Below are 19,829 nucleotides of genomic sequence, written 5' to 3'. Positions count from 1 at the left end.
AGAGAACTATTAATAAGATTCATGTTAAATTACATCTAAAAAGGAACACTTAAAAAAAAAATCAAAATCCCAATGGGTAAAAGCTGAAGACATAACTTAGAGGTTAAGAGCACTTACTGCTCTTGCAGAGGCCCCAGGTTTTGTGCTCAGCAGCTACACCGTAGCTTACAATCATCTGTAACTCCAATTCCAGGATTCCACAGGTGTGCTGCATATAAATTCATACAAGCACACATATATGCAAGAACACCAGTGCTCTTGCACATCCACGCAAACAAAACATTTAAAACTCCCAATGGGTAAGTGAACTGCCAAGGTTTTCACTGGTACTGAATATACTAAAGCAGACTGTGACACAGGAAACTGCTAAAAATGTTCAGGATTTACTCTCTTACACTTTGACTGCTGACCACAACAGAGATGAAGACTGAGGTAGTCTGAAAATTCTGAGAAGTTTAAACCAGATTATATTCTTCACATTTTCTAAAGACGTTAGCTTTAGGTTGTGCGAAGTACCCTCAATTTCCAGAGGCCAAGAACAACACTGCTGCAATGAAAGAGTAGAGTAGTTAGGATTAAGAGGGAGATTGCTTTCTTCAATCAGCATGAAAGCAGCCAGCATACCTACTTGTTCACAATTCTACTCCTTTGTTCAGTGACAGGTTGTGGAATTTTTGATAAAACTTACAGATGTTTAAAATGAAAAGTCATTTCAAACATATTTGGGACATTCTCCACTTCAAGTAAATTTAAATATAAAGTCTCTGGGAAACTTACTAAGATGATCTACTTACCAATTTATAATACAAAATGTGATTATGAAGTCTAATAGGAAAACTGTAAGATAATTTGTGTTGCAAATAAGTTCTAAGATAGAAAATATGTGCTAAATAACAGTAATTGTCAAATGACATAAACATAACTGTATTAAAGAGTGTTCCTAAAGACATGGTCATATCAAAGTAATTAACAAAAGCAAAATTAAAAAAAAAAAACAGGTCAGGTGGTGGTGGTGCATGCCTTTAATCCCAACACTTGGGAGGCAGAGGCAGGTGGATCTAGGCCAGCCTGGTCTACAGAGCGAGTTACAGGACAGCCAAGACTACACAGAGAAACCTTCTCTTGAGGAAAACCAACAAACAAGCAAACAAAAATCAAAAAACAAAAACTTCACCCTCATTTCACAGGAGGTTCAAAGCAGTGACTCCTTAAATAAATCTGGGTAAATTGGTCATTGCTTTTACTTCTTATTGGAAATAACTCATTAATAACCATAAGGTAATATGTTACTTTTTAAGATAAGAATATTTTTTTTCCAAACTCATTACTATCCAAAAAAGAACCCAAAAATGCAGGAAGATTCAGGAGAAAAATCAAATGCATCTTCATAACTATATTATGTCTGAAGTCAATAAATTTGATTCCTACACAAGATGATGACAGTTAAGATCTTCACTGCCATTTCAACTGTTGGATGGTAAAATCTAACTCAGAGTGCATTTGTTCTCGTATAATCAGTTCTGTGTCATCCTTACATGGTTTCAGTACTTTCTCCAAGGAAATACCTAATTTAAGTGATTACTTTCTAATATTACATAACTAAGACAATGAAAGTATTTTTAAAGAAAACATTCCCCTCCAAAAATTAAAATGGAACAAAATTTCTAAATATAAGGAATAATACCCAAAGGTTATTGTGAAGTTAACTTATGAGGTGGCTTACACCTGTAATCAAAGTATTCATGAAGCTAAGGAAAGAAGATGGTGGCAAGTTCAAGGTAAGCCTAAGTTATATAGCAAATCTCTGCCTTACAAACAATGAAAATCAAACAGAAACCGTCTTTCTTTGTTTCAAAGTTAAATAGGTTGACAAAACTATGAGAGACACTAAATGAAGTGTGAACAAATAGAACAAGGACTCACTGCCTCTACACACACGGTATTGTGAAAAATTTACTTCCCTTTCATTATGTTTAATGTGAGTCATCACTAACATATAATACAATGAAATAATCAAAATTGCTAAAATTATAGCAATTGATTTTTAAGCAAAATAAGTAATCATTGGTTAAAAATATATATTGCTTAAATGTTAAAATTTGTATGGTATAGAGCTTAATTCATTTTATTTGAATAAATAGGAAGTTTTACTGCCCAATTAAGCAGTAAATCAAATAGCAAATGTAGGTCCTTCTAAGAAATAGTTCAATGTTTTTAGAAGTACAAAGAAATGTGACAGTTAATGTTATTTTTAAGTATTATTTGCAATTCACACATTACTAAATATGTATGTTACCTCAACAATATCCGAGTTCGTTCTGCTTTCATGAGGCTCATTATACTCTGTGTACTTGAGAAGAACTTTGTCCATGTCAGTGCTGGCATACTGAAATAGCTTGTTAGAGCTGTTGAAAATGATGAGTGCTATTTCACAGTCACACAGCACACTGAGTTCATAGGCTTTCTTCATCAACCCAAACTTTCTCTTTGTAAAAGTGACCTAGACAAAGAAAAACAGAATTTTTTTTTATTAAAAGCTTACCTGTATTCAAAACAAAGTCTCCTTAATCATGAGTCTTTCTTTATACTGAGCCAGAGTTCAAAGGTAAAAGGTTTCTAGCTTCATGCTCCACACAATCCTCCCACCTCCACTTTGCCACAGCATTACAGCCCTGTATTTACTGTGTATGCCTAACGGCTCTAAAAGAAAGGTATTATTCTCCTACCCTTGTCTCTGACTATACAACAGAAGGCAAGGGAACAGGTAACTAGCTGTTCTTATATTTCAGCTTAAATTGGTACCATCAGAAACCAACCTCTCCTAGCTTTCAGCTCCTAAATGATGAAGTAAAACTGTTAATTTATGCTTCTCTTCGCTGCCAAGCCTTTTTACTGTCTCCACTAAAATTCAGTCTAAAACCAGCAAAATTATGTGATGCCATCAATCTATTTCTCTAATTAAAACCTGCTAACTGAGGTAGTTTTGAGACCAAAACATTTTTTCATGTTTTTAAAACAATATATCCCTTGTTCTAAAAGTTCCTGGAGGAGAAGTCCTTTTTTTCTCCCTATTTTCTATTCTTTCCCTTCAAAATTCTCAGGTAGTGAGAAGTCTCAAGCTCCTACCATGAAACCCTCCTGGAGGTGAGCATGAGGTGACACTTAATCCTGTCACTTTACCTCAAGCAGTACCACCTGACTGCTTTTCCAAGTCCTGCTCCTCATCACCGATGTCACATCCTCAGTGCTACCACCACCAATAATCATTATCACAGATAAAATTCTCAACATCACAGAGTTCTCTCTGATTGCTTCTTGTTCATCTCTTTTATCTTTGTATCATCTCTCCAGACATTCTTTTACTTTGTCAAGTCCTCAGGTCCATCTACCTTACCAGTGTGCTAATGTAGGTCAAGTAATACTCATCCAAATTTTCAGAATCCAAGTGTGTTTCAGATCTGTGTATTTCTGGAAGGTCTGCTTGTTCACAGTGAGTTAGTTATCCTGAAGACAGGACCTTGAACTAGACAATGAACTTACCTTTCATATATACCTCATGCACACAAGCTGAAGGCAATTTCACATATTATTTTTTATGTACCTACATTTTGACTACAACACATTACATACATTAGGGTGTGAGATTTTCCACTGTGGCATTGTGTTAGAACCCAAAAACTTTCAGACTTTGGAGACATTTGGGATATTTGGATTTTTCAGATTAGAGATGCATAACTATCTCTTTTCACACCTTTTCTTTACTCTTCAAGTTTGATAGTCTATTACAGTCTGACCCCTTCAAATATAAATAAATTCTTTCCTCTTCTCTCATTACTATACTTGCCTGGCACAGCCCCAAGCAAGAACCAACTTTCTAACATATACCCAATTATCAAATTATCAACAAATACATGAACACATCTAGTATCTCTGAACAGAGACATAAATCTCACATGCAATGATGCTTAATACTCCTAATTTCATGTTTATTATATTATCATCTTGTCTCCTACAACTTCAATCTCCTCCAAAAACTACTTCACACTAGATAAAAAGAAGACGACAAAGAAAGAGGAGGAGGAGAAGGAAGAGAAGAAAAGAATTACCTCAACATTCTATCCCCAATCTATCAGTTTTTGGTTCCTTCATCCACACTTTTCTTAACTTTTCCTTCCTAATCCTACTCATCCTTATATGCCTCTCTTCTCTGTTGTGATTTTATTCACTCTGGTAGATCAAATACTGCAATCCTGTAAATATGCTCTGCCATCTCTTCCAACTCCACCTTATCATTCCAGTCTAAGCCATCCCTGTGTGCTTTGAAATAAAAACACCTGAAAGAAATGTTTAAGTGATCTTGAATCTGTATGATTAAAGTCAACAATTTCTGACTATCTTTCTGTACACCTCAGCAATGTTTGACAAAATCAGCCATGCTCTTTAATTAAACATTTCTATACCAGCTGTTTATGAACTAAACTCACTGCTTCCTCTCAGCCTTTACCTACATTCCCTTCCTCTGCTCACACTCCCTACATATCAGACTTCATGTGTTTAGGTGCCTGTAGGCTTCTAAATGGGGTTCCTTCCCCTTTTATCCTCACACACTTGACTAGAGGTTGTATCATGATTTTAAAAGCAAAAAACTGAGCTCCTTCCACTCTTATCTGTTTCAATAAATGCATTATCGTCTATTCAAATAGCAAAAGCAAAACCAATTTAAAGACTTATGCTGACTCCTATTTAATAATCCACACCATCAGCAAACTGCTGGCTTTACCTCTAAAACAGACCTTGTATCTTCCCTTGTCTATCTATATCACTACCACTCAAGTTTCATGATCTCTCGGATTTCCCAACTCATCCTAACACCCCATAACTGCCAAGTAACTTACAAAGTGAAATGTTCAACCTGTTTTAAGTGAGAGCTTGGTGCTTCTCACTGCAGTTAAAATAATATCAAATTCATTCAGCACACAATAGAAACAATCTATTCTCTGCTTCTTGTTTGACTTCATTGCCCACCCATCTCCCTTGTAGCCATTAAGTGACACTGGCACAGGTATGTACATACATGTGTGTTCTTTTCACTTTAGGAACTTCATTATTCCCTGCCTGAGGAATACATATTAAAGCACATTTACCTAATGTTTGCTTCCTTTGCCTTAAAAACTTTAATTTTTTTAAAATAGTCCTTATATAAGTACACATTTAACCTGTTGCCCAGTTTCCCTTTTATATTTCTGTATGAGGTCATTAATATATACATATATTTGTATAAATAGATAAGGAATTATACTGTACTACATCATTAAGTTGGAGGGTAATAGCTCTATGGTATTCTCAAACAATTTTATATTTCACATTAGTATAATTACTCCTTTTAATCTTTGTTAATGATAGCCATGAATAACAATCTTTTCAGTGTGTATTTAATGCACTAATTTGTAATAACTTGGCAATTTCTTTTTATCTATTTTCACTTGGGATTTCCTTTCTCTATAAAGTAACTTATCTTTTATCACCTTCCTATTATATAATTTATCCAGTACTTATCTAAAATACTCTTAGGCAGATAAACTTATTGCTCTACAAATGCCTTTAAAATTTTTCATTTATGTATTAACTTTATGCACTACTGTCATTGAAAAGACTTGTTGTTGTTTCATTTCAATAAAACTAGCTTTTTTATTTATTTTTTCAAGCAAAAGGAATGGCTTACAAGCAAGTGCAGATATGGACTGAGCGGGTAGGCATGGCCTGAAGCTTACAGAGGAATTGCTGTGTCGTAACAGACACAGCAGATCAGAAGAAACAAATAGTGATGTCTTGTCCGTTTGAGGAGTCTGAAGATGCAAAGTTAATCCGAAATTTTTGTCTTTAGAAAAGGTGCTCTTGCCAGGTGTTGGTGGCACGCACCTTTAATCCCAGTACTCGGGAGGCAGAGGCAGGTGGATCTCTGTGAGTTCGAGGCCAGCCTGGTCTCCAGAGTGAGTGCCAGGATAGGCTCCAAAGCTACACAGAGAAACCCTGTCTCGAAAAACAAAAACAAACAAACAAACAAAGTGCTCTGCTGAGTTATCAGGAGACAGACACTAAAGTGGCTTCTGGAGAACTAGGTGGGCTATGCAGGTTGAGAACTGGAACCAACTCAATCTTCTCATTTCCCACATATTCTACAATTTTCCTCTTCCTGTCTTTTTCTGGAAGGCATTATTTCTGTAAATCTGAAGCTGTTTCACTAATGTCATCCAGTGCCCTGTGAGAAGCAGCCTTCTTTGAAGCAAATTCATACTCTTTGGATACCAGCATCTGCACAGCTCTGTAACAGTGCTCACACCAATTATCCTATAATGAAGATGTATTTGTCAGGAAACCTCTTATCTGCATGAATTGCAAGTGGACAGAGCCCCGGAGGCTGTAGTACAAAAGACAGAAATTCACACTCAGCCTGCTACAATGTAATTATACTCTTCCCTCACTGCCTTGGCAAGACCAGACTTCCCATGATGTTCCTTGCAACATTCTGACATGCTGTCCAGTAACTCCTACAACTGTTTCATAATAAGGTTGGGACCTTCAGCCAAAATGTTAAGATCAGAGTCAGTTATCAGACAGGCCATCTCAATCATCTGATCCTTCTCAATGTCCAATCCTGACATCTCCAGGTCCACCATTTGCTGAACGATGTTCTTCCCTTGCTGCCATGGCTGTGCCACCTTTGCTGACACCTCATTCACAGAACTACCTGTGCCTGCCACCTATGCCCCACAATAGCCTGAGGCCCAGGGATAGACCTAGCATCACCAAGCATAAGCCACCATGACTCCAGCCCCACTAGCCCAGCACATGACTGTTTGTTTTTAAGCAGGGTCTCACTATATAGTTCTGGCTGGCGTGGAACTTACTTTATAGACCAGGCTGTCCTCCAACTCATAGAGTCCAGCCTGCTTCTACCTCCCAAGTACTAGGATGAAAGGAATGCACTATCATACCCAACCCCATTTTTACTACAGACTTAATGAATACAGGTTTTCTGAATCCTGGCATTACATTATACCTTTATTAAATATAAAATTAAATAAATATTAAATATTTAAATATTAAATAAAAATATATATGGTACCAAAACAGTTAAAACTAAATTACTTATGACTTGATATACCTAGATATACCAGCTACAATGTAATTTTGAACTTCACATATACTTTCAAAATCAATAAGGTAGTGTTTAAGATGAGACAAGTAATATGTCTTCAAGTTATAATCTAGGGAAGCTTAAAGAAAATTCTTCATAATCAGTATAAAAAAAATCTCTGCTGCCCTTTTTTACTGTGTTTGTGTATGTGCGTGCAAGCATACCTGCACATGGGTTTGTACACCTGTGGAGGCCAGAGGCCAGGTATCCTCTTCTATACATTTCAATTTTTTTTTAAAGATTTATGTTTAATTACATGAATGTATTTGTGTCTGTATGGGGACATGTGCACATGAATGTAGTGCCTGGAGGCCAGATGAGGGTGTCAGATGCCCTGGATCTGGACTTATAGGTTACTGTGGTCTGGGTGCCAAGAACCAAACTCAGCCCTCTGCAAAAGAAGTACAGGCTTGTAACCACTGAGCCATTTTCTCCAGCCATCCCCACTACCTTGGGTGAGTGTAAGCCACATGTATGTCAGAGTGCCCCTAGAGGCCAGAAGAGGGCATCAGATCCTCTGGAATTGGAAATGTAGACTTCTGTAAGGTGCTCAGTGTGGTTGCTAGAAATTGAACTCAGGTCTTCTGGAAGAACAACAAGCATCGGGAACCGCCGAGTGATCTCCCCAGCCCTTCCATTTTATTTTTTTAAGACAATGTAATCACCAGCTAGCTCAAGGGATCTTGAGCCTGTCTCTGCTCTCCCATCACTAGGGGCTACAGATACTGCCATTCCACATCTAACTTTGTGTAAGGATGCTGAAGATCAGAACTTAGGTCATCATGCCTGGGCAACAAGCATTTTACTCAGCCATCTCAGCCTCTCTGCTCATCCCAAAAATACATTTTCAAAAGCATTTCTTTGAAGTCATGAATCACAAAAAGTTGATGCTAAAGGAAGGAGTTAGTGAATCCAAGAACTTGGAATGTAGCAATCCGCTCTTTGTTACTTCAACATATTCCAACTATAGTCAGCTTAGAAGAGACCTTTTCAGTATTGATTTTTTAAAAATGCTTCAATGGTGGCACCAAAGTCAATGAATTGAAAGTAATAAAGTTAATACAGTACTTTTAGGCTTTTTAAATGCAAACTTTATTTTTCCTCCAGCACTCAGTCTAATTTTTAAAAACAGAGAGTATTTTTTTTTTTAGAGTAAAAGCACAATTTCTCACAAATCTCCCATCTCTATATATGCATGTCCTCCTCTGTTATCAATGTTCCCTGGCAGAATGACATGTTATTTATCATAACTAATGAGCCCATAGTAGTACATCATTGTCACTCTAACTCCATGGTTTACATCAGAGGTCACTTCCTGTACATTTTTCAGGTTTGGATACAGATATGACATATATTACACATTTATATTACCATAAAAACTTTTCACTGTCCTAAAACTACTCAATGTTAGTCCACTGTTTGGATATACTGTAGTATATTTCTCCAACCATGTACTGAAGAACACATTAGTGTTTTTCAAATTTTGGCAATTAAAAATAAGGCTGCTATAAGCATATATATACAGGTTTTTCATGGAATTAAGTTTTCAACTCTCCTAGCTAAACACCAAGGAGTGTAGTCTTCTTGGTGGGTTCTATGTTAGCCAGATTTAGTTTTGTAAGAAAGTGTCAATGAGAAGAAAAAGACAAAGTTATCTTGAGATAAAATATCTGTGAATAATACCTCATACAGGACATTATTCAGCATATAAAAAGAACTAAAACTCAGCAATAAGAAAACTAAAAATCTTATTTCAAAAAAGGGCAAAAGATATAAGTAAGCAACTTACCAAACAAAGGAGATACACAGAAAATCAGCACATTACATTTATATATCCTATGTCTTTGAAGAATTGCCAACTAAAGTAACATTGAGATAGTATTACCTCACAGGTTATACACTACCAGAATAAGGTATAATGTAAACTATGGACTTTGGGTGCTAATGATGTGTTAGGGATGCTCCTTGCCTATGACAACTGTACAACTCTGGTGTAGACTGTAGGCAGTGGGAGACTCTGGAAGAGACAGGAGATAATATAAGTGGATACAATTATACAGGTGTAAGTTTATGATGCTTTGTTCTGAACCTAAAAATGCCATATACTTGTCTTCCTAGGAACTCTTTTGGTCCAGACTAGACAAATCACACATTAGATACTGATGAAACAGGATTTCTTCTATGATGGAAAGTCACTGTACACACTTTAGTTGCTTCTCATAGATATATAATTACTGCATGTTCTTCTAAGTTATGGCTATAATATGGATATGCAAAAAAGGAGCAACAATAAAGAAAATGCAATTTGTTTCACTTCCTTCGTAAAGTGAGAAAACTAAAAAATCAGTAGAGTAGCTTAACGATGATCATTAAGATAGTTGTCTTGAGGCCATGTTGATATCAGTGATCCATGCTTGGGGGAGGGGGGGCATGTCTGGGTCTGCGGTCCTGCTGTGGTTAGGGGCGTGGTGATATCCATAGCCCATACTACCACCAAGGCCACGTGGACGTCTGTGGTCTGTGCCACAACCTGAAGCTATGCTGATGCCAATGGGCTGGGCTCTCACCAGGAAATGCATATCCATGGCCTGTACTACGGCCAGTTCATGTTGAAGTTCACAGCAAGCACTGAGGCCAAAAGACAGGTGAATGTCCATGGTCCAGATACCATGTGGAAGCCCATGATCCATGCTCCTGCTGACTGTAAAGGACAAAGAAGCTTCTACAGCTGCAGACTCACACTCAAGAAAGACATAGAAAGCTTTTGTAACAACATTCCCCCGACACACACACAAAAGTAACCACCTAGACAGGAAGCCATCAATGAGAACACGTAAAAATTGTGATAAGGATACTGAACTACTGCTCTCCACAACAGATGGCTACTAGTGGGTGAAGGTGGGGAAGGACTCAGTTTTTTTTAGGGGGCTGGCCACCAGGAGTTTGACCATGCTCCAGTGAATATATGGATAACACAAATTGGACTTGTTTGTTTTTAATCTTTTCAGGGGAGGGAGACCAAAATGGGGGTGGGAGGTGGACCTGGGAGGACTGGGAAATAATGGTGATGGGGTATATTATGAGAAGTTCCCAAATAATCAATAAAAATATTATGCTAAAAGAAGATAGTCTGCTTTCTTTTCTTTTGATGATACATTTTAACAGTCACACATCTAGGAATAAATATTTTTCTCTTAATTTCACAAAGATCGTAATAGTCTCAAAGTCATGTTATGGTCTCAAGTACAAAAGGTATAATACTTTATCTATGATCATTCAAATATCCCACTGTCCAATGAACGTCCACTTAACTAAAAATTTAAGTCACTAATACGATGTACTGTTCACAAGACTGAATATGTAAATTGTGCCATATATCCAAAAATCACTTTTTATGTAATATCTCTCAAAAGCTATCTTTATACTTTAATGTTTTTAAAAATATGAAACACAAGTTAAAAAAAAAAATCTCATCTTGGGTCCATAAGATGCCAAGCAAACTAGATGACCTGAGTTCAATCCCAAGATCTCACAATGGAAGGAGAAAATTCCTCAAAGTGGTCTTCTGATCTCTATATGTACACTGTATCTGCAAAAGCCAACACTCTGTAAACACTCTAATGAATAAACCTCTGAAATATGTTCTTAAAAATTCTCAATGTCTTGAAATATTTGTTTATAAATACATCTTAGGAGCAACCAAAAAGAAAATAGAATATAGTGGGGGAAGAGGAGAAAGAATAAAAGGATAATGATCACAGCTTAAGGATATAGATACTACACACCAAGAATTAAAATCTAGACTCTTAGAAACAAACAAACAAAAAATCAGCAGAGAACTGGCAAACCACACACAGAGAAAAAGGTTGCATTTCACCTTGTCAAAACAGAAAGAAAAGTATCATAAAGCTGAACCAGCAATTCTTTAAATGATACAAATCACACAAATGTTATTTGCCTACTTTTAAGGAAGTATGTTCACATGTACATACACAGCAGCAACCATAACAGTAACAACTGGATAAAGAACACATGGTCTTTGCTGCAAACATGATAAAACAAGCAGCTGAAATGAATGAATGACTCAGATCTGAAAAGCACCACAACCGAGGGAAAGGCAGCACAAATGACCATGCCATCATGCGGGAAACTAAACCTAAACCCATTCTGATGTAACACTAAACAATATCCTTTCAAAGAATATATGTTAAGGAAAACAAATGAGGGATTACCTTTATAAGGGAAAGATGAGTGGATCTAAAGAAAATTATAAGAACTAAATATCTCATTTTTGCTTACAAATAAAAATATCTATAGAAACTTGTCAGGACTGACAGACTTCCAAATAATGAACACATCAATCTTTGTGCCAATTTTTTCTATATTCAACCTCTGAAAATGAATGTTAGTGGTTTTCTCTTCCTAAGTCTAGGAAGGTATCTGCATTGAGATAAGCAGAAATACATATAAAGTCTTAGAAGCAGCAAGTAATCTGAAGCAAAGCTGTTGGCTAAGTTCAATATAACGAAGAACTATACTTTTATAAATGGCACTTAGTAACAAAACCAACAAAACACAATTTGAGAGGTTAATGAGGTGGCTCAGCTGGTAAAAACACTTGCCTGCCACACAAATCTAACAACCTGAGTTCAATCCTTGCAATGGACATAAAGGTGGAAGGAGAGAAACAACTATGGAAAGTTGTTCCCTAGCCTCCACAGCATGCTGCAGACCACATGCATCTCCACAAATCACAGAACTCAAAGTAATAATAATAAATAAAATTAAAAGAATAATTTTGGGCTGGGGGATAGTGGTGCATGCCTTTAATCCCAGCACTCGGGAGGCAGGTGTATCTCTGTGAGTTCAAGACCACCCTGGTCTACAAGAGCTAGTTCCAGGACAGCCTCCAAAGACACAGAGAAACACTGTCTTGAAAAACAAAAATTAATTTGGAGGAACTAATATTTTGTTTTGTTTTTAAAGTCAAATATCTAGAAATAAACAAGTCAAAAAATGTCTACGATCCACATTCTCAGAAGCACCAAACCCAATGGAGAGGCTTAATTAAAAAACAAAAGAAAAATCAATACATTCAAGGTGATAAGAGTCAATATTACAAAGTTTTCTGTGACCCTAAATGGATGCACACATATAGTGAGGAACACCTGAATCCAGGGAAATTCTTGGTTGGCTGCCTTTGTGTAAACATTGATTTGACAGCTTCATTTGGAAATGAAAAGCAAAGAACACCCGGCCTGTCCTGCAGAAATACAATGGTAGCCAACTATGCTATCAGATAGCAAATTATAGTAATTGCAACAGTGTAGAATTGAGCAAGGATATACAAATAATCAAATGAAAGAAAATACAGGGTCCATAAATAGATCCACAAATACACTGTTATTTGACTCAAACTCAGGCAGGAGAGAAATGCAATGAATTACACTGGGTCACTTAATATCCAATTGAGAAAATAATAATCTGATCCCTACACTTCAACTCAAACATAAATTCCAAATAGATAATAGATCTAAAACATGGAAAGTAAAACAAAACACTTAGAGAAGAAAATAGAAGAATTATCTCTGCCCTTATTTGGAGTCCAAGCAGGGAGTGCAGCTACTAGTAAATGTTTGACTAAACAACATGTTCTACCGGGAACATGACCTTCCTCACCAGGCACACACCAGTAGTAAGGTGGGAGGAAACACTTGTCTAGACAGCCAATTCAGCTGAATCAACTCTGGTGATTAAATGGGGTGACATGTAACATCCAGATTGTCCTTATATCTAAAGAATTTTCTTCACTGCCTTGTGGAAAATGCAAGTTCTTAAATACAATGTAAAGAGTATCTCACCAGTAAGGGGAAGAACAAAAGGTAAACCTAGATGGAGTGGTACCCCATGCTTATAGTCTCAGCTACTTAAGAGACTAAGATGAGTGGGTCACTTGAACCCTCAAATCTGGAACCATCTTGGGCACCTTAGTGAGACTCCCCTCCAACCTAAAAATTAAAATTAAAAATGTGTGTGAGGGTATAATGGCTATTCTTAGTTGCTGACATGACTACCTTGGAATTAACCAATACCCAAGTTGCTGGGTACACATGTGATAGATTTTTCTTGATTGGATCAATATATATAATTCTATCAGTTCTGTTTCTCCAGAGAACCCTGACTAATACAGGGTGTGTGCAATATTGACTTCTGAACATGACATGGTTACTAGACTCTTGAACTCAGCAGCTCTGATTACCTACACAAAACCTGCACAAGATTAAGCCCGTCAAGACCTTGTCATGGAAAAGAGAATGGCTCCCTCTTTCCTGATAATTTATAAGCAGTTAGCACAGTTAACTGATGAGGGAGTAAGAGACATTTTCTTCAGTAATGTAGCCACTAGTAAGGTACCCATTCTCCTGTAAAAACAAAAAATAACAAACAAACAAAAAACTCACCCATGCTCAGGTAAACAATCCTAGTCAAACTCACTGGATGTGCACACACACACACACACACACACACACACACACACACACACACACACACACACAATTTTGTTGATATAAAAACATAAAAAGGCAAACAACTTCCATCAGCTATCATTGAAACTTCAGATTAAAACTTGTTACTATTGTCTTCTAGTCTATTAGAACAGAACAAATGGAAAGGGTAATTCCTAGTACTAGTACAAATTTGAAGCAGCCAGCATCATACTGCTAGCTAAATATAAATTAAGCAGAAACACTTTAGAAAATTTTTGTCAAATATGGGTAATGACAGAGGTTAAGTAATTAGGTAAGGGACCAGGGTGGAGGAGGGAACCTCCCAAGGAAGAAGAAATAGAATATAGAACAGATACTGGAATAGAAGGATTAAGTGGGTAGGGGAATGGAAAAGCAGGATAAGGGAGAAATATGGGAAGGAACAATTAACACTAACAGCCTTTTGAAACACCATATGGAACCTACTACTGTAGAAGCTACAATATGTATATGAATGAAAGGAATTTAAATGGAGTCATTATATAATGGGAGAAACAGTATCACACCTAGACATCTTATGCCACTAAGCAAAATCTCCAGTGCCAAGAATGAGCTACATTTTGTTGAGTTATTGGCCAAAGGGGTCCCCTGGACCTCTGCTTCAAACACCACAGGCTACTGCCAAGGCTACTGATAGCTCTCTGCAACCTGATGGGAAGGACCCTATTTCTGAGGATATTTACTCATGCCATTGAACAAGGAGAAGTTGAGCTAGTTCTTAACTAGATGCTTCTCCTCTACCAATTAGCATTCACAGTGCTGGAAAGTACTACACATGCTAGCATAGGTGAAAAGTAATCATTCCTATCACCCAGCTATAAATCCTGCAATATATAACACATATAAAATATACTGGTGCAACAGTGGTGCAAATATTATGGGAGTATCTAATCACTTTTTGATTGGATTTAAGGCTCATTCCATGGGACAGAACCCATACCTGACATTGCTAAAGTGGCCAAGAATCTGTGATTAGATTGGTGATGCACCTAAGGCAGAAATCTACTATCAATCTGCTAAACGAACATAGCAATAATATGACTCTCAATGTCATTCTGCTATACCCATAGATCAGTACACCTCCCTCCATCCTCATTGGAGAAACTTCTTGGTATAGATAGGAATTAACACAATTCTCTGCAACTGGACTGTGAGAGAATGAGAGATTCTGGATCACTCTATCCTAAATTTGATGTCCTCATCAAAACCCCTCCCCTCAAGATTTGGGGAGGAAATGCAAAGACTGTAAGAGCCAGAAGGGATAGCTGACTCCAAGGAAAAGGTGTCATCCATATACAACAGGACTGATAGCAGCACACATAAAACCTATACAGGTTCAGGCCAGATAGGGCTCTGGCACTGAGAAGGAAAAGAAGATGCAAAGTACCTACTCCTAACCCAAAAATTATTTGCACTTGAGTGCTGGGAAAGGGGAAATCAGCTTTCTCCAATGGGCTATCCCTGGGTACTATCAGCCCCATTCCTAGGCAAACTTCCATACTGCTGGGGGAGGTGGGGGGTAGAGGTGTTATTTTTGTCTTATTGGATTGGTTTTTTGTGTTTGTTTGGACTTTCATTTTTTGAGGGTTTTTTTTTTCCTTTTTTTTTTTTTTGGTTTTATTTGTTTAAAAGAAAAAAATTCTCATCCACCATTACAAACGCTGATCATACAAAACCCTTCTGTACTAGATAACATACATAACCAAGTGTTTATGTGCACAAAATAAGAATAATCAAAAGATAACTCTTCATATGTATCAAAGTTAAAAAATGTCTATTTACAACAAATAAACATAAACACATAAGTTGTGGTAGTCAGTTATATACTGATAAAAATATAAAAATACAATGATACACATTTATATGCAAGAGTTAACATTCATGAATTTCACAAGAACAGAACTGCTCCAAAAAACAGGTATCATACAAATAAATTAGAACAACAGGTATATTTAATCTATGGTATGGAGGATTAGTTTAATGACTTCCCTTGGGGCAGGTGACAGGACAAACAGTGGCTCTGGAGTATGTTAGCTATAAGGCCATGTTCTTCCTTCCAACATTCACTGAATTATATATGCATTTAAGATGTGTGAACTTTTCCTTTATGTTTTACCTTAATACAAAGAGGACAAACACAGATTTTGCTAGTGAAACAGCTCTTTTCTTGAAGTGCATATTGTCACAAAGATTTTCCATGTGCTTTAACTGTAGTTAATTCATACTTACAATTCAAAAAACTACTTGCTATAAGCTTTTGTTGTCTTTTGCTAAATTATCCCATTAAGAGTTACACATCCGACATACACTCTCCCAGCATCTGATCTTACTTCTATATGCTATATATTTACATCTACTAGATAGAATATATTTACATACATACATACATACATACATACATTCATACACACACACACACACACACACACACACACACACACACACACACACACACACAAAATGGTTTTTCAGGATCTAATTTAGTTCCTTAAAATATACTTGATTTGGATAAATTAGAAACTATTTTTCCTTTTATGTAAGAATGAAAAATCTTTAACTCATAATTCACTTTTTGAAAAGTGGAATTAAGATACCATTTTAGTTTATGGCAGATGTGCCTATACCAAATCTAATCTAAAAACAAACTGCCCAATTAAATCTTCTCTCCTTCCTTCTTTGCTGAGACAGTATTTAAGACATTGGACAGCCATTACCCATTTGATAGCTTCACAAAAATATCACCATCACAACCAAGTCCAAGGTAGGAACAGGCTAATTCTAATTACTAAGCTTCAGTTATAATCCATTCTACTATTATCTTTCTAATATCTCATATTGGTGATGGTGCATGCCTTTAATTGCAGCATTCAGGAGGCAGAGACAGGCAGATCTCTGAGTTTGAGACTAGCCTGGTCTACAAAGCAAGTTCTAGGACAGCCAGGGCTACACAGAGAAACCCTGTCTTTAAAAAAAAAAAAAAAAAAAAAAAAAAAAAAAAAAAACCCAGGGGGAGGGAGGGAGGGAGGGGGGAAGAGAAAATTGTTTACATCCTGCTGATTTTATAACATAAGCCAATAGAAAAACAGAATTTGATAGACTAACACTTTCTCTATAAACAACTGGTCAAGAATGCATTTATTCTACAAAACAATAGATACTTTATTTTCATCTCAGGTCTATAGATATTTCAGCCAGTAGTAACAGGACTTATAAGATGTCAAAAATAATTTATTAGTTCTTTGATAATTTTGTACAGTTTCTTTATTGTACTCATCCTTTTCCTTGACTCCTCCCAGATCTACCCTCTCTCCCTTCCTGCCCAACTTTTTTATAGACAAAGTCATCCTCTCAACTTATAAAGTTCCTATTACATAGCCATCTACACAGGCCTAGATCCTCTTTCCCTTTAAATGTGCAGTCTTCAACACATAGGTCTAGACTAGCTATGGCCAACTTAACCATGGGTATTCATGTGATGAGAGCTGGGAGATTTTATGCCATTTCTCTGCTTGATTACAAGCCTTACTTAACATTTATATCTCTGTGTTCTTGTAAAGTTATGTACAGTCTTCTTTGGACTCATTCCTTTCCAATGATGGAATGGCTATTTTATCAATCTCCCCTATTTTATCAACCTTCATAATGTACCACACATACTGTATAGGCCTTATGCCTTTTTGCTAAGCAGTCTCTATGAGCTGAAACAGGGGCTTACTTCAATCCATGATGACTCCCACTAATACCCCCTTCTCTCCCTGAGGCTCACTGAGCTGTGTCTACAGTTATATCCGCATTCAAGTAAACTTCTACACTGGTCTTGAGAAAGCACATTTTCATTGCTGTGTTGGTCCTACTGAGCTTTACAGAAGTTGTTCTTCAAGCCTATGATAAACTTCCCAGAGATAACATCTCTCCCTATTGAACATTCTTTGAACATGAGGAATGAGCAGCTCACTGTAATATTCTCTGAAATTCTTTTTTATTCTTTTCTCTAAATCAAGAGGCCAGTCCAACTTTTCTTAATACAATCGGCATCAAAGATTTAGGAGTCTGTCCACCTTAGAGTTTTATACTAACTACTCAATATAAAAGTATACAAATGAATAGGGCATGGCAGTGATAAAAAACACTAGAAAAAATAGGTAGCTAGCTTTCGGGACAGATTGCCTATCAGTTTTAAATACAACAATTGGACTCCACAGATAAGAATCATATTAAAATTATCCTGAATTTGAAAGAATTCATTGACACTGGTACTGCAAACTTAGGCATACATTCCTTAATACAAGAGATGATATTCTGGCAACAATCATAAAAAAGTAGCAAAGGTGAATTGTATATCAAAGGCTAAGCACTGCATGAAAACTATATGAGTAAAAATGGAAGGATTTCCTTTTCCACTGCACACAAGAAAACATACTTAAAGTTTTCTTTAAAGCACAGTATACCTAATATTTTTCATTTATTCTGGAACTTTAAACACATCAGAGTTGAAATCAAATTTAAGAAAGATTTGACCATTCTATGTTTTTTAAATATGATGACCAATTAAATAAAATGTCATTTACCTGCCGGTTCCTCTCATCCATTATGCGTGTGATTTGTATTTTCTTCCGCCCCATTTTCAGATACCTTTTCTTCCTTGTATTCCAAATAATTAATTCAAAAGCTAATTTCTTCAATATCCTAATGCATCGTACACAGCTTCTGTTATGTAACCTTCTAATCCAAAGCTACAGCTGAAATTTTCTTGAAAAATCTAAAAGAAAACACAAAGGAGGAAATTTTAATTCTGTACAACTTGTAAATCATTAAATGCTGCATAAATTTCAAATATGTTTTTATGCTGACACAGTCTAAGCATTCTTAGGCTAAAATTTCTAGTTACAGAAATAGAATAAAAGCAGGTTGAAGTCTTTGACTTTACCCCTAAAAATTCACCTGGATCTCTTTGTATCCTTATCTCTAAGCAAATGAAGTTACAGTATTGGAGGTTTTCACAATGTACATAACAATAACAACAGCAACAACAATAGCCAACATGGCTAAGATTTTTCTATATACCAGGCATTTTTCTAAGTATGGAAAATCTCCATTCATTCATTTTTATTTAGAATCTCTTTAGTTAGACTTTATTATCTCAGTTTTGTAAATACGGAGACTAGGGATGCAGAGACACAGAAAAATTTAAATACTGTAGCAAAGGCCACCCAGTAAAGGGGCAAACATTGAGATAACACTTCTGAAGTCAGACTCCAGAACCTTCTATCATCAGCAACACACAATATTCTTATTGCTCCTGGTGACCTTCATGCAAAAGATAACTAAGTGAGTGGTTCCCATTTGCCCTTGTTAAGTTCTTCTAAATCAATTTACCCTACAGCCAAATTTTAATACTATTCATCAGTCTACAAAGATACTACTATATAAACTTTATATTATACATTTAAGTAAAATACTATTTCTCTGGCCATTAAATGAATACTTCCTCATCTGTTAAGATTCAATTTGCATATCAAATTGATAACCAGACCAAATTTTCAACTTTATCATGCAAATTCAGGGTTAAATGCAAATCTGCTTGAAGGCAATGGGCTCTTCATTTCCTACTATCAATGCATCCCTGCTTACTCTCAAACATCAAATCAAGCATAACAATAAAATGTTCTATAGAGCTAGGGCTCTGAGGTACAACACTTGTCTAGCACGCTGGAGACCCTAGGTTCAATCCCAAGCTCAGCAAAAAAGAGAAAATGGAAAAAAAGAGTGAGGGGGAAGGGTGGGACAAAATAGAACAAGACAGGCAAGAAGAGAAGAGACAGAGAAAAGGGTGGGGGGTGTCAATAATACATGGGTCCTTATCTCTCAAAGTCCCGAGTCCACAAGGGGAAAAAGACATCAAACCATTATATGAAAATGTTGTTTATCTAACCTATACTCAACTTGGATTTGCAGGTCTGAAAATGTTCATTTGAATATGAAGATATACATACAAGAGAACATCATATGCAGATGTCCTGCAACAAGAAAGAAGGTTTAGGAACTCAAAGATGTGGGAGCCAGGTAGAATTGCACTATCAGCA

General features: G+C 36.4%; 1 protein-coding gene and 1 pseudogene across 3 annotated transcripts in view; both read right to left on the bottom strand.

Moving 5' to 3' along the window:
- The window catches only part of Mef2a (myocyte enhancer factor 2A), a 132,353-nt gene that overhangs the window by 52,394 nt on the left and 60,130 nt on the right, over positions 1 to 19,829 (bottom strand). For all 3 annotated transcript variants that reach the window (XM_027408111.2, XM_035442462.1, XM_027408112.2), the window contains 2 exons: positions 18,315 to 18,505; positions 2,297 to 2,500 (listed from right to left, as the gene is read on the bottom strand). In XM_027408111.2, coding sequence (XP_027263912.1) covers positions 2,297 to 2,500; positions 18,315 to 18,368 — 258 coding nt within the window. In that variant the 5' untranslated portion in view covers positions 18,369 to 18,505. The remainder of the gene's footprint in view (positions 1 to 2,296; positions 2,501 to 18,314; positions 18,506 to 19,829) is intronic.
- Positions 2,509 to 12,084, bottom strand: LOC118238572 (annotated as a pseudogene).

The sequence above is a fragment of the Cricetulus griseus genome, chromosome 3 (genome assembly GCF_003668045.3).
Source record: "Cricetulus griseus strain 17A/GY chromosome 3, alternate assembly CriGri-PICRH-1.0, whole genome shotgun sequence".
NCBI lineage: Eukaryota > Metazoa > Chordata > Mammalia > Rodentia > Cricetidae > Cricetulus > Cricetulus griseus.
Note: the sequence above shows the minus strand (reverse complement) of the source record. Positions and strands in the feature narration are given on the sequence as shown.